The sequence below is a fragment of the Apteryx mantelli genome, chromosome 6 (genome assembly GCF_036417845.1).
Source record: "Apteryx mantelli isolate bAptMan1 chromosome 6, bAptMan1.hap1, whole genome shotgun sequence".
Classification (NCBI taxonomy): domain Eukaryota; kingdom Metazoa; phylum Chordata; class Aves; order Apterygiformes; family Apterygidae; genus Apteryx; species Apteryx mantelli.
The window spans coordinates 26703609-26717756 of NC_089983.1; the positions used below are offsets into that span (position 1 = coordinate 26703609).

At 37.4% G+C, this 14148-nt stretch overlaps 1 protein-coding gene across 1 annotated transcript in view; it reads right to left on the reverse strand.

Annotated features, from left to right (window-relative positions):
* MAP3K20 (mitogen-activated protein kinase kinase kinase 20) overlaps positions 1 to 14148 on the reverse strand; it is a 95615-nt gene that overhangs the window by 49394 nt on the left and 32073 nt on the right. Inside the window, exons 4-8 of the mRNA XM_067299047.1 lie at positions 10533 to 10634; positions 9706 to 9771; positions 8691 to 8719; positions 8436 to 8573; positions 2293 to 2379 (exon numbers count right to left, since the gene is read on the reverse strand). Of these exons, the coding sequence (XP_067155148.1) occupies positions 2293 to 2379; positions 8436 to 8573; positions 8691 to 8719; positions 9706 to 9771; positions 10533 to 10634 (422 nt within the window). The remainder of the gene's footprint in view (positions 1 to 2292; positions 2380 to 8435; positions 8574 to 8690; positions 8720 to 9705; positions 9772 to 10532; positions 10635 to 14148) is intronic.

Here is a 14148-nt window from a genome sequence, read left to right on the forward strand (position 1 = left end):
AAATTTGTACAATGCGTAAACAAATTGTACTGATGCTTGATATTTGGTTGAGTCATTAACCTAAAAATACACTGGCTAGTCTTACTACAGTATTTATCTGTAACCCTCACTATTCCAAGAGGTGGAAGTAAGTTGCAATCATCATTTACATGTACCTACTTGTGCAGAATGTTATTTGTCATGTAATACACAGGTAGCAGGTTCAAAAGTGTCATATTATAAAAAAGATGACATTTCTCAGCAGTAATTTGTTATGAGCTCATGCCAAGTGTCATCTCAACTCTCATGTTTTTCTTTTCCAGATTAAAAAATATCTAATTATACAGAAATTCTACCAGAATGAAAATCACCCTGTGAAATTATGCGGAGGATCAAAAAAGACCCATATAGAATCATTAAATTCCACTTCAGTTGTCGGGCTCAAGCTCTGCAAAAGGGGATTTTTCACACAAAGCAATTACACTTTGGCCCCAATCCCACACTGATTTTAACAAGAAACTTACAGCGTAAAGAGTGAAGGACCAGCTCAACAGTGGCTTCAATTCTGTTGAGAACTGGATCCATGCAACCCCATTAAAGTCAACAAACTGAACTGAGAGCAGAACCTGACCCTTATACTTGCTGCAGGACATACAAAATTACTCAGTTGTGAAGAAAAGCAGCACAAGCAGGCTTTTACAAGGCTTACGCTGGGCATGTTCTGCAAGTCATGGCCAGAAAAAATAAAAACTATGTAAACAAGTGTTAATGCCCTCTAAGCTTCCTGGCACCCTTCCAAAGAAGATGGTAGTAACAAGCTAGTGGTACCTGCTAAACAGCTGGCTTTGAAAATTTCATCCCTTAGGTTTATTCTGACACTAGCAAAATAGTTGTCATGACCATATTTTGTTCATACTGTATTTTATACAGTTCCTTGCCCTGGAAAACTGTAAGGAAACGTGTGTGTACCCTCTGACATCTTTCAGCATATGACTAAATCACTTTACAACATTCCCAATGCCACTCTGTACCCCTTACATAAAAATGCAATTGGTAGGCACAGGAAAGAAACACTGTTAATGGAAGGCTTTATGGTTCCTCTTTCATCAAACTGATACAGAAGGCTTTTCCTAAACTAGGAGAAAGAGTCTCATTATGCCTTCTGTTCCGATAAACATTGTAGAAGACCACAGTCATAATCTTCACTCCATTAATGTAGCATTTACAGCTGATCAGTATATCACAGCAACACTCACTGGAGGCTCCAAATAGAAGAATAAAAGTCCCCAAATAGAAGAAAAAAAGAGAAGAAAAAAAAAAAACAACAGAAAATATTAAACTGAGAGGTAGAATCCTAACTCTACTATTTAACTCTGAAGCATTTTGAGAAACAGTTTATGTAGAATAATAGAAATCTGTATTGTACAGTCACTGCCTCACCATTGTAATGTTTCCCAAGCTTCCGCTGTGTCTAGATAGTGGAGGTTTCATCTTTGTGGAGGATTTCCATGCTTGTCTGTGTGTGGTACAGTCACAACTTTAAATGTTTTTTAAATGTAGTTACTGTCTTTGATATCAAGGGACTATGTGTTCAGATGTATGCTCACATGTCCAACTAACTGAAAGCCTCAATTTGTGAGAAGAAGAAAAGCGAGGCTGGGGACACTGTACAAACGGTGTTTACACCACTGAAGTGCTTTTGAAATGGAAAGACTCTGCATGAGGAGGCTTGCAGCTATGCCACAGCCTTGCCGATACCAGTGAGGAGCTCATCTTCAATGTAGTGTTGAACGTAGGTGGCAAAACTGTAATTTCTCTCTTTTTTTAAAACTATTTTTTCTTCTTTTATTTTTGAAATTTTCATCTAAGCGGCAGTTTCTTGTACTATAGTGACTCCTGCTGGGAGAGTTAAGTTGAAGTAGCTGAAGGTCTCTTACAGATATATCAACTCCCGGCCAGTAAAAAGATGTCCTAAACGCAGGAGATGGAGTTAAACTGTTCCCCTACCTTGGACGCAATGGCTTCTTTCATCACTAAGAACAAACCCCTAGGTTTTACAATTGAGACTGAGAAACTAGTACAGTACTTGTACAATTTTTGATCTACAGCATCACGACGTGAAGCTGCAACAATTAGATGTAAAGGGTCCATTCATGAGGAATAACATCACTTTGACCCTTTGTGTTAGCTCCTACTGCTAATCTTTCCATACGCGTGAACTTACTTTCAATTTGAAGAAGATGAAAAAGTCTTTTGCAAAACCCCAATACTGTTTTCTGATCTATGTACCTGAATGTAGAAACGTAGTCTTACCTCGTTTTTTTCCACTACAAGCCAAGCTACTTGTAATCCTTCCAAGCCTTTAAAGGGGACCTCCCTTGTTAGCATCTCCCAGAGAACCTGGAACAGAAAAAAAGAAAAGAATTTTTATTTCTGTACTTTGTATTTTAAATACATTATTAAACCTTGATACAGCACTATCCTGTATCCAATTATCAGGCAACCAGTTTCCATTTGCAGGAACTTGGGCCAGTGTTTGTGTGCAAGATCCTCTCACTAAATTAATTTGAATGTTTCTGCATTTTCCTCTATAGAAAAACCCAGATGAAAAACTGGATTGTGTGGGGTCTAATGCCTGCAATTTTGTGAGAGCCATGGGAAATGCTTTCTACTTTCTTTGTGCACTATTAAGTTCACATTTGGCAGTTGAGGCTTGACAAGACAATGAACTCTTCCTCTCCTTCTCAGCCCCAACTGGACATATCTTTCATTTTGCATTTAAAAATATTTCTATATGATTGCAACTAGAGCTTCTCAGTAATTTTGCATCAGAATCTAATCCAAAAGGTATTTCGCTCCTATGATATGCCTACAAAAAAAAAAAAAGAAAAGAAAAAAAATCTATAAAAAGCATTTTGTAAGCAAAACCATAATTGTTTGTCTCCAAGTATGTGATATTAAACTAAATAATACTAAATAGTATACAGCATATAAAAAAGTATTTTTTACTCTTCAATCTCTTTACAGACATATTATCCTTAGATATAGGAAGAGCTCATCTAATTTCACATGCTTTAGCATTTTGGTAACACAGTACCTGAGAATCTAAGCTACCTTGTTCAAAAAGTCTGGCATCACTAAAAGGCTGCAAGTCAATGAATCCAACTTGTTTTTCAGCCATAGAGAACACATATTGGAATTCAATCAGATTAAAAGATTAAAAGACACTTTGTATCTTCACTTGTGTATGTCTCTATCCATTTACTAGAATATCCATATACATATCTTGTTACAAATATCTACATATAAACTTATTCTTCAGTTCACATACCAAGCACAACAACAGAAAAGACATCATTTATTTAGTATCTGACCAAATGCATTAAGATCCTTAAGCAAGTCTCTATACCCCACTGTTTGGGTTAGTACTCGGGCTTATTTCAGCTACATCATTTTGAAGGGACTCTGGCTAACTATGAAGGTAATTGTAAGGAAAATGCAAGAATATTGGCAGATGCTGCTCAAGCAGAAAAAAAACACACTAATGCCTGGTTGGGCTTTTAATCAAGTGGACAGGGTGCTCCATCAATAGACCCATTTGAATAATTCTGCTTGAGCTAAAGACTGATTAGCAAAGGTAAGGGAATCTTGGAAAAATAAATTTAAGAACAATTTTCCGGGGAATAAGGAATATACAAGGACAGATGTCCATACAGGTATTCAACTCTCCTGTTTGCCTCAATTCATTTCCTTTAGAACAAGAAAAATAAAATCAATTTGTAATTCCAATTACCACCTCTCTACTGGTAAAGAAGGAAATTTAACTGTGAAAGAATGAAATAATTTAGCATTCCCATGTAGTTCAGACAGCAAAGCAGTGTACAACCCTGCCAGTTTAAAACAAAAGCCCCTGGACCAAATGAAACATTCAGTTGAGCAGCCTTGCAGAACCACCTCATCTGTATGGCTGTAACAGGAAACCACAAAGAAGAAACTCACTCAAGTTTGCACATCTGATAAAATAGTATCTAAATACATTTTCCAAGTAAAGAACATAATGAAATACATTTTAAATGTCTCTAAGAGCCTGGAGCTGGAAAACTCAACTGTTCTACTTTTTTTCCTTTCAGAAGGCTGTGAATTGTGAGGGCTGCCTAGCTCCATTCATACACATAAGCCTGTGCAGAACAGTTTGCACTGAATTCCTTTATCATGACACCTTTAGTATTTATTTCCACTGCCTTTATGGATCACTGCTTTCCTAAACCAACAGTACTAGCTCCAAGCACTCCAGATTGCATGCCGTTTGAGAGAGAAATGGCAGTATGACAAGATACAAAAATTTTTTCCTAATGTCATATTTTTCATTAACAGTAAGAGAAAAGGAAAAGACAGAAAATTGGGATGTCAGAAACCTTTGTATTTATTTGCAGGGGTTTAGAGCAATGCTCTAACAACAATGTGAATTGCACACTCAGGTCAATGGTCTAGATAAAGACTTTCCTTCCAATGGTGACATTTCAGTATCTTCAGCCTTTTAAGAGCTTCAACCCCATCTTATGAATTAGCTGCTCTGAATCATCAGCTAAGGTGAATGATTATATTGTCAGTCTTACAAAAAGCAGCAAATGGGTACCTTCTGCATTCCTGTTTGTCTCCTCCCATCCCCACAGTCATTTGGCAGCAGGAAAAGCACCTGCAGCTGGCTTTCCCTGGGCTGCTTTATTGCAGGATATGTTCTGTTCACTTTCAGAACTGGCTCCCAGCTCATCTTATATGGAAATTAATCTGTCTCCCAATTCTGGTGTATTTTAATTGAGAGACTGACATGGTTCACTTCCCCTCCCACCTTGGATGGTGACGATCACCTGCTTTCCTGATCACATAACATCCCTGTGATGACAGACAGCAAGCGTTCACAAAGAAATACCCAGTCTACACACAATGGTGGAAGAGAAAGCAAGATTATTTAATATAGTGGTTTGGAAACTGTGGCCTCTGAAGATGTCAGGCTCTTCTTTGCATACAGTGGAACAGAAAGGAGAGGCAATATATGAATGTTCATCCAATACATGAAATCAAGAATGAGTGTGATAGGGTCTTCAAAAAAAGCTCCCACACTTACCTCTGTGAGCTCAGCTGTGCATTTCAATTCTTACCCTGTCAATGGTGTAACATCAAAGGGAAAAAAACAACCACAGTGCAAAGCCAACAAAAATTCAAAGTGCCATATAGGATAGGGAACATCCAAATGAGTAATCTGAGAAAAACCAAACACTCTGAAAATACTCAGTTAAAAAAAAGAAATGTTTTCTGTGGGTAGAAAAGTGCACACAGATGAATCTTGGAAGCCACAATTAGCAGACTACAGCATGAACAGAAAGTGTGGTGCTCCCAGAGGTACTACCCTTACTATTAGCCATGAAAATTAGGTCAGTCTTCTCCGCATTGATTCAAGTGGAAGTTAAAGATCTCATAATTCTTTTCAAAAAGAGTAAGGGATAACCCCTAGTGCTGGCCAACATTCCCTCTATAAATAACACATGTCCTCATAGCCAAAGCAATGCATGAACTATTGCTAGGAGCATAACAGCTGCTACATTTAACTTCAGTCTCTATGTTACCGATAACCAATTAATGGCTTTACTTTTTTGTTCTTGTAAGCATTAAAATATTTCAGCTGCACTGCATAAGCTTTCTCTGATTAAATACATTTATACAGATACATACATTCACTGCAGTGCACTACTATTTTGCTAGGATAACAAATTCTTCAAAATAGTATTTAGATTGAACATCATAATTCCACATACATTTTTGTATCTGGAAGAGAAGCAAGGAATCATTTTCTGGGCAACGCAATGACATTAGAAAAAGTGCGACTGATGTGAGTGAATGTCTGGGTTGATCGCTTGTAACACTTGGTGTCTGTTGCTTTTAGATTTGGAAATGGATTAGAAAATAGAAATGCTGCGTGGCTGAAGGAAAGTTCAAGATCTGTGTTTGTCTCACAATAAATCTTGCAAAACATTTAGCTTCAGTATTTCTTAAGCTGTATTATAAATTATTTACTACAAATCTCCAAAAGAATATATGGACCTGTTTAGCCACTCATGGAGAGGAGGTATTACATATATGTGGACTGTTTGCAAAGAAGGAAGTTCATTTCAGCTGAGAAGCAAACTCATCTTCAGCTGTCATCTATATGGTGACAGAAAGACTTTGACACCCACTGGAAAAGGCTCTCTGAAGCCTTAAGGACCACAGAAAGGTATATAGAAAGAAAAGCCAGGCAGGAAAAAAAATAGCAGAAAAGAAATTAACTGAAAACACAGGGAAGGCCACATATACTGCAAACAGAATGTCTATTCCAAGCATCTCGCTAGTTTACATTTGAAAGGATTCTGTTCTTTGTTATCAGCACTTTAACTGAAGAAAAGCAGATTTGTCACTCCAGAACAAAGGCTGCTGGCAAGCCTTACACTTTGAAAGGGGATTCTTCAAAATTTGTTTCTATAGATGATAATCATTTGAAGAGACAAAAATATCCTAAGATTTTTTGTTTTCAATCTCCTAGCTAATTCTCTGATAGTCTAACACTTATTTTAGGGGGATTCCAATCTTCAAAGTTATACTTGGACAATTTCTTGCTGGCACAACCACATCATGTCAGTAATTTCATCAGCAAAATACTTGGGCCACTGTCATTCTTCAGTTCTACCCCTGTATCTCCTCTGAAATGGTGTTCCAAGGCATAGCATTGGAGTTATGAAAAGATCAATTCATTCCTTACTGCTTTTGAACTCATAAGCTTCTAACCACAGTAGAGCATACTAACTCAGAAACTATATATAAAAAAACGTGGGTCAGATATTACATGTAGTGAAGTAGCACTATACACATGTCACCACATTAAAATATTCTAGTAACACTGAACTGTTTTCATACTGGTTCACATATTACAGGTTAGCCGAGTTTTACCTCCAACAACAGAACTGTCAAAGGACCTTTACTTTTTAATGAGGAAAATAAACTTTAGCGTGACATATTGTTCCTCAGACTTTGGTAATACTTGGCATGATAACATATTAAACAATTTCTTAACTTCTCCCACTCCTAGAACTTCACTTATAGTCAATTCACATCAAGACAGTGAGCAGCTTAGAGCTATAAGATCATTTTTGGAGTTTCTCCTCTGGGATTTTTTTTTGTTTTGGAACTGGAATGTTTCCCTTCAGTGGATAATATGTGATTGCTTCCAATAACGGTTTACATTAAAATTTACATTTGTCAGCTTACGTTCTATTACTGTTTGTGACCTAGCTCAGTTAAGCAAGCAAGGATTTTGAACATGACAACATAGGTTTTTTCCTTTCCTTACAAATCTTCAACCTTTTCTTTGTAAGACACTCCACATCATGTCTCATAATTTTTTCACTATAAATAACTCTTTGACAAAAAGTTTGTCATCTTCCATTGGGTCATCAGCTCAGCTATGCATGGCTATTGCTGCTAGCTTAAAACTGCAGTGCCTTCTTCACATCTACCTCTTCCCACCCATCAAAAAGACAAAGAGGCAATATTCGACAGGTACTGAAAGAGTTCCTCATTGTGTCACCCACTACGGAATCCAAAAACAAAATGCATATGTACACAGCATATGTATGCAAACTATGAGCCCGCTTCCTTTCTATTTTTCTTCAAAGTATTTGCTGCTGCTGCCTGTCACAAAAAGGCTATGGGGCAAGGCAGACAATTAATCTGACCAGCATGACTATTTCTAGTCCATTTCATGTTGCAGAGCAAAAACAAATTAGAGTTTGACTGTGGACAGAGTGAAATAATTCACATTACTGTACCAGCAAAACTGACATTCTGGTGCAATGTTAATCATTATTCCCCCTTCAGATAAATGGCAGAACCCTGCTGGCCTTTTCTATACTTTTATATGAGGCCTCTACCTCCACAAGAGGTACAGCCTCTGTTCTCACAGCTGCCAGATAATGATAGCAGGCTCTTTTAACAATTAGGTATGAAAAAGTGGCTTACTTTTTAATATAAACTCAATGACACTCCATTTTATGGAAATATCCCTACCAATTCATCCTGTTATACACTTACTACAACACAAACTTTTTGTCATCTGTTCCACTAAAACACAAGCAGAGATTCATGATAGATATTGTTCAGCAGCTCCTGCAAGCCTTCTGACAGGCTGAATTCTTCCAGTAAAGCATGCATTTCCCACTCTGGCATGCTGCTCATCTAATCAGATAAGGATTTTACTAAATGATCTTACTAAACATGCAAGAAACTGTTCCATCATTCTCAGGCACGTCAAAAATATATAAATATTTTCAGTCTTGAAAAAAATGATTTTTTTGCTGTTCTTATTCAGAAGGACAACCCTACACTGGAGTTCTGCTACTACACATAGAGAAATGACATGCACTCACCACTCCATATGAATATGTGTCACATGTTTCAGACACTGGGAGACTCTGGATAACTTCAGGGGCCATCCATGGGAAAGTACCCACTAATGACATGTGTGTTGTATGGGAATGGAACCTTGAGGCACCGAAATCACAAATCTAGCAAAACCAAACCAAAATAAACAGATATTAGAGCACCAACCTCTCATTTATTGGGCATCAAAATATCAAGTCAAGTAGCAACATCTCTCTACAAATAATTAAGAGTATTCATACCTTTAAAACGCCATCAGCAGCTATAACAACTGAAAAACAAAAAGCAGTATGTTACAAGAGTTCCATTAAAAATAAACGCAATACATTTTTATGGCAAAACAGTTTGCATTACGTCAAGGAAAATGACCCCATGCTGAGCCAGCACCAAAGTATGTGCAATTCTGGTTTCTTTGAGAAGCTTTGGAGAACTTCTGCTGAATACTTGCAAGCCTCTGAACAAACTCAAAACCTTTCACATCTTACTCATTTTTCACCAGTTCAAAGGTGGCAACACAACTACTACTTTTAGACTAAAATGTAGATTAAGTCCATTTTCCCCAATGTAGCAGTTAGGTCTAACAAACACTCCTAGAGATTTGTTAAAAAAGGAGAAAACTTATAACTGAAACTAGATTAGTCTTTTCTTTACTATTATCTCCCCATGCAGCATTATCTGTGTCCTTATTATCCCACTATTAGTAGTTAATGTTTCAGTTAAAGTCAACGTTTAGCAAGTTTCATAACTGGTCTTCAACTGCCAAGTACAGTCTAACCAGTGCAGCTCCACACTAAGTTTGTATTACTCAAAAGCATGAATATCTGTCAAATCTCAAAGTAGGCCACACTTATGACAACATTTTCAGATAAGAAATAATAGCCCTTATTCAGTCTATTGTGTCTAGTTTGTGCTAGTCTTTCCCGGCTCTCAATGTTTCCAAAAAGGAAAAGTGAGGAGCATCCAGGCAACCTCTGACATGATAAGACTGATATAATCACAGAGAGTAAGACACAACTTGAAAGAGCCCTCCACAATGCTCTAAACGATGCCAGGTACTGTAAGTGAGCTTAGACAGCCTTAGGACTGGGAGGAGGAAAGAGGAGGGAACAGGCTCTTCTGTGCCTTGACAACACCTAGTCTAGCTTGATGACAGCCAAGGAATCAGTTCCGCATGTTCACAAAGCTCAGGTACAGATTTAAGTGTTGCATTAACAAAAAACAGCAAATGCAGAGCATTTCGGTGTTCTGGTACTTTACCATTCCTGGACTTCAGGTCTCTGTGGATTACTTTAACTGGAGCTTCCATATGTAAATAGTGCATTCCTACACAAAACAAGGGAACAGTCAAGTTAGGAAGGCTGAGCATGGCCAGTACTTATCAGCAATCATGTTTTCCAGCTCCCATTACTTGTCCTCATTACAGGTTGGCATATGCGTATGTCATATTGATAGGCTGCAGGAGAAAGAAAAGCTCCCATAATCTATTTTGAGTAAAAAGGACTGAGTAAAGCTCATGTATCTCTCAGAGTTTCTATATGGGCATGTTAATGTTTTTTAATGTCATATCTAGTTATATTTTCTAAGGTGTTTGTCTGCACAGGGAAGCAGAGATGTGAATTTACTGTTCAGTAGCTAGTTTACATTAATTCTTGTGTAGTCGCAGAGAACACAAAGGACAAAATAGCTTGTTCTATGTTACTGTATGAATAATGTCAGTATGTCTAGTGAGAACAAGCTTCTAGTTTCCTTAAATGTCCCAATTCAAATGAAATATAAGGACAATTTATGCACTTTACCTAATATACATTATACAGTAGCAAAATTATTCTCTTAAGACTTAGGGGCAAACAAGAAGTAAAACTGGCTCATAGAAGCCATTTTTACTCCAGAAATTATTTTGGATACGGAAAGAGATTCAGAAAGACAGTAACCAGTGAACATATTAAAAAGCACAAAGAATGTTTTCTTTGGACAATCTGAACAAGGAAGTACATGAAAGTTTTCCTGACTTCATAGGGAAAGTATCTCCAGCTGTACACTTTACAGATTGTGTAAGATGGTAATGAACCATTTTCCTTGCTTACCTTTAGCTATGTCTGTTGCCCAGGTCATGATATGATCCATATCCATCTCTTCACTTTTGTTACTATTAATGTAATCAAACAGTGAGCCAGCGGAAGCATATTCTATTAAAAAAAAATCCATATGTCATTTTAAAACACCACACCTAAACTGAAAGATCTAATGAAAATTCTGCTAATTCCAGAAAAAAAGTCAACCTCAACCTTGAAATCTGGGTTCAGTAACTAATACTGTAAGTAGTGTTAGTAGTTTGCTCTGAAGGTCCCAACATGGATATAATCTACCGTTAAGAAAAAAATAAAGTAAAATCATATACAATAACAGACTTCAAATTTAAAAGGCAGTAGAAAGGGCTGGCATAAAGTAACCACAGGCAAGGCTATTCAAACTCCTGAGTAAAAGTTTCTGGTGTTTTTTTTTTATTTTTAAAGTCTTATGAAGGATAGTTCTGCTCAGAAAGAAAACTATTTGAAAATGGGAATATGTCACTAAATAATTTTTCCACTTGTGATTTTACAGTCATATCCAAATGGTGACAGACTTTCACTGATTTATATCCTCTCATCCTAAGACAAGTCAGCACAGCTAAGAAAGCAAGAAAGCAATGCCTTGCTCAGCATGAACAGAAGTTTTTGTTTTTGTTTTTTAAGCTTTCAGCTTTAACCTTTACTTTTTAACCTTTCAGCTACACCTACAGAAACCCACAGCAAGATTATACAGGTAGAAGCAAAAGGGTTTTTGGCCCATTAGTGTTTGTATGTGTGACACATGAAATCCAGTCTGACTTTCAGTGCTTGCAGGGCTGAAAGTTGGAATATCAAGCTAGTTACACCTACTCATATTTAATTGTGAAAATGGAGACAACTAAAAGTTCCATAGTGCCACTTTTACATAACTTTAAATTCTTATATATTGAAACAGTGAAATTGCCTCTCCTGATCAGAACAGCAGTTAAGAAATGAATATGGTAGCATGTGATCCTTATTATTGCTTCTGTAGAAAGGGAATATTTCACACTCGTGAACAGCACTGCATATGGGTTATGTCCCATAATAAAGCATAATTATTTTATTTCTTTAAAAACAAATCAAATGTTAAGTATATGACTTTCTGTTAGGAAGAAAGAGTTTGCAAGTAGAAAGGGAAATTAAAATTTTCTGTTCATATTTCCCCTTTATTTCTAAGGAACACGGAAGAAGAGAGCAGCAGATCAAATCATTTGTTCACGAAAAAATGGAAGGAAGAAACTACAGGGCTAACACTGAAGTAAAGTGGGACAGATTTCCATGTGCTGCAGGTCATGTTCAACTTCAACAGCCTAAAGGCTGTAGCTCCCTTCCTTAGTATTTATTGCCATTACCCTAAAAAAAACTTTATACTTATTTATTATTCATTAATGTTTCATCAAAAATACAACAGGAAGTCATTCAGTTCAAGTAGTGATACATATTCTTCTAACTCTTTGCCAAGGTAGAGGGGGCTTTGCTGTGACATAATTCCTGTGGCTTTGGAGAGCATCAGCACCTGCCACAGGGGACTAGCCCAAGTAGCACAAAGACTAGGGAGATGCGAGCAGGATCTTCAAGCTTTTTGTCCTGTCTCCCAAGTCTATTCAGTGTGCTCCTTAGCAAGTCTGCAGAATTTAAAAACTATTATTAACTATACATATTATTAACTATATTAACCATATATATTATTGTTAATAACAATAATAATCAAGGGATCATACATCATAGTCTAAATGGCCAATAAGTTGTAGATGCATAACAAGTAAAAATTGCTCTTCGTCAACAAAATCCAAGCCACTGGGAGATTACTGTGTGGGGAAGGAAACTCTGGAACAGGACCGACTCTGCAGCCTAGGCTACAGTGGGCCATCTGAGAAGATTCCAGAGCTAAACGAAATGAAAGAGGGAGAAAATAGGAGGTCCCTAAGTAGCAAGTTAGTTTTGGATCATTACCACTGGACTCTCCCGCTGAAAGAAGCCTCTGCAGAAGACCGAAGTGTAGCTTCTGATGTCATAGAAAGAGGATTGAGCTGCTGACCTGCACATTTCCTCAATTAAAACATAAGCTTTTTTTACCCATGATGTCATCATGTATCTTATAAATGCATTCCTGAGGAATAGGTTGGCTGGAAATTTCGCATGACTCTACAATGCATAATTTGATCCACCAGGGTCAGTGATAACTCAGGTCCCTGAACCTTTCACTGCTCTGGGTGAATGGAAGCAAACAAACCCCAATCAACAAAGCTCAAGCCTTTAGTATTTTTCCTATAAATCTATTGTGCCACAGGGTTTTACTAGGAAGTTATGGATTTGGAAATTATAACAGGATAGTAATTTTCTGTCACAAATGGAAAGAGGTATTTGCGCTAGAAAAGTTGTGAATTCTTGGACTCAGCCTGTTACTGTGGAATATACCCCATTCCTTCTGTGCAGATGGGACACACAAGCTCCAAGACTCTTTTGGGAGGAGGCAGTTGTGATCAACAAGTAGATTTGAAAGCTAGACATCAACATTGTTGTTGACAGAGACTGTCAGTGACATCCAGAATGATGTGATTCACATCAGCAGTTCAAGGGATGGCTGAGCAGTTCTACACTAATGTACACCCCAATAAGAGAAACATGCCCTGACTGCAGATGCAGCTTTTCTAATTCCTACAGGACACACTCAGAGAATTCTCTGAGAAGCCTACAAATAAGATGTTAGGTGCAACTAAAATTTGGTATGTCCCAATGCTTGACTGAATGCCCTTATCCCCACCATTCTGAAGAAATTATTAGGTTCTCAGGATCTCTTCTTGTTTTGGCCTTTCCCGCACAAGAAATGGATTTCTGATTAAACTAAGTTTGCAGCACCAAAGACTATCCAGATGATAATGGAGTGAAAATCCCTCTAAAAATATTTCAAGTGTAATTAACATTTCTTCTCTCAGCAGCCATTCTTCCATCTGAAAATGGTCTGGGGAAATACAGCCTTGGTACCATTCCAATCAAAGAGACTTCAATCCCCTTGGAAATTGCAGGAAGAATCCAATGCACATTTAAAAAAATTTTTTTTTTCTTTAGCCAGGATGGAATTAGAGTTCCCTCAGCAACAAAGTGGTTGGACTACATAGAGGAGACTATTCTCACAGATGGTTAAAGGTGTCCCTATTCCCAATGACATAATGAACTACTTCGGTTGCTTTCTGTCCTGTGACTGGCGAGCAGGTCAAATGATCTCCGAATATTGACCTTCTGTGAGCTCAAACTGAGGACTTTCTAATCCAGACATCATTCTCAGCTGTTGATTATACATTTGCTTTGTTAGTCTGGTTTCTGGTTTACGTTTATTACCCTTATGTTGCAATTTATTATAATATAATTATATTACTTGATTTATTAATTTTCTACTATTTTCATTGCCTCAAGAAGATTTTCAAGTTCCTATTTGGCACGTTATCACCAGTGCAGCCTCCTAGTGTCTAGACTGAGGTCATCCTTCATGCACCTCTGGAATCTATGAAGTGACTTCAACACCATGACCACCGTTATGCTGATATTCTCATTCCTGTAAATCAAGCTCCATCTGCTCTGAACAGTTTAGTATCTCAGATGTGCTCCTACC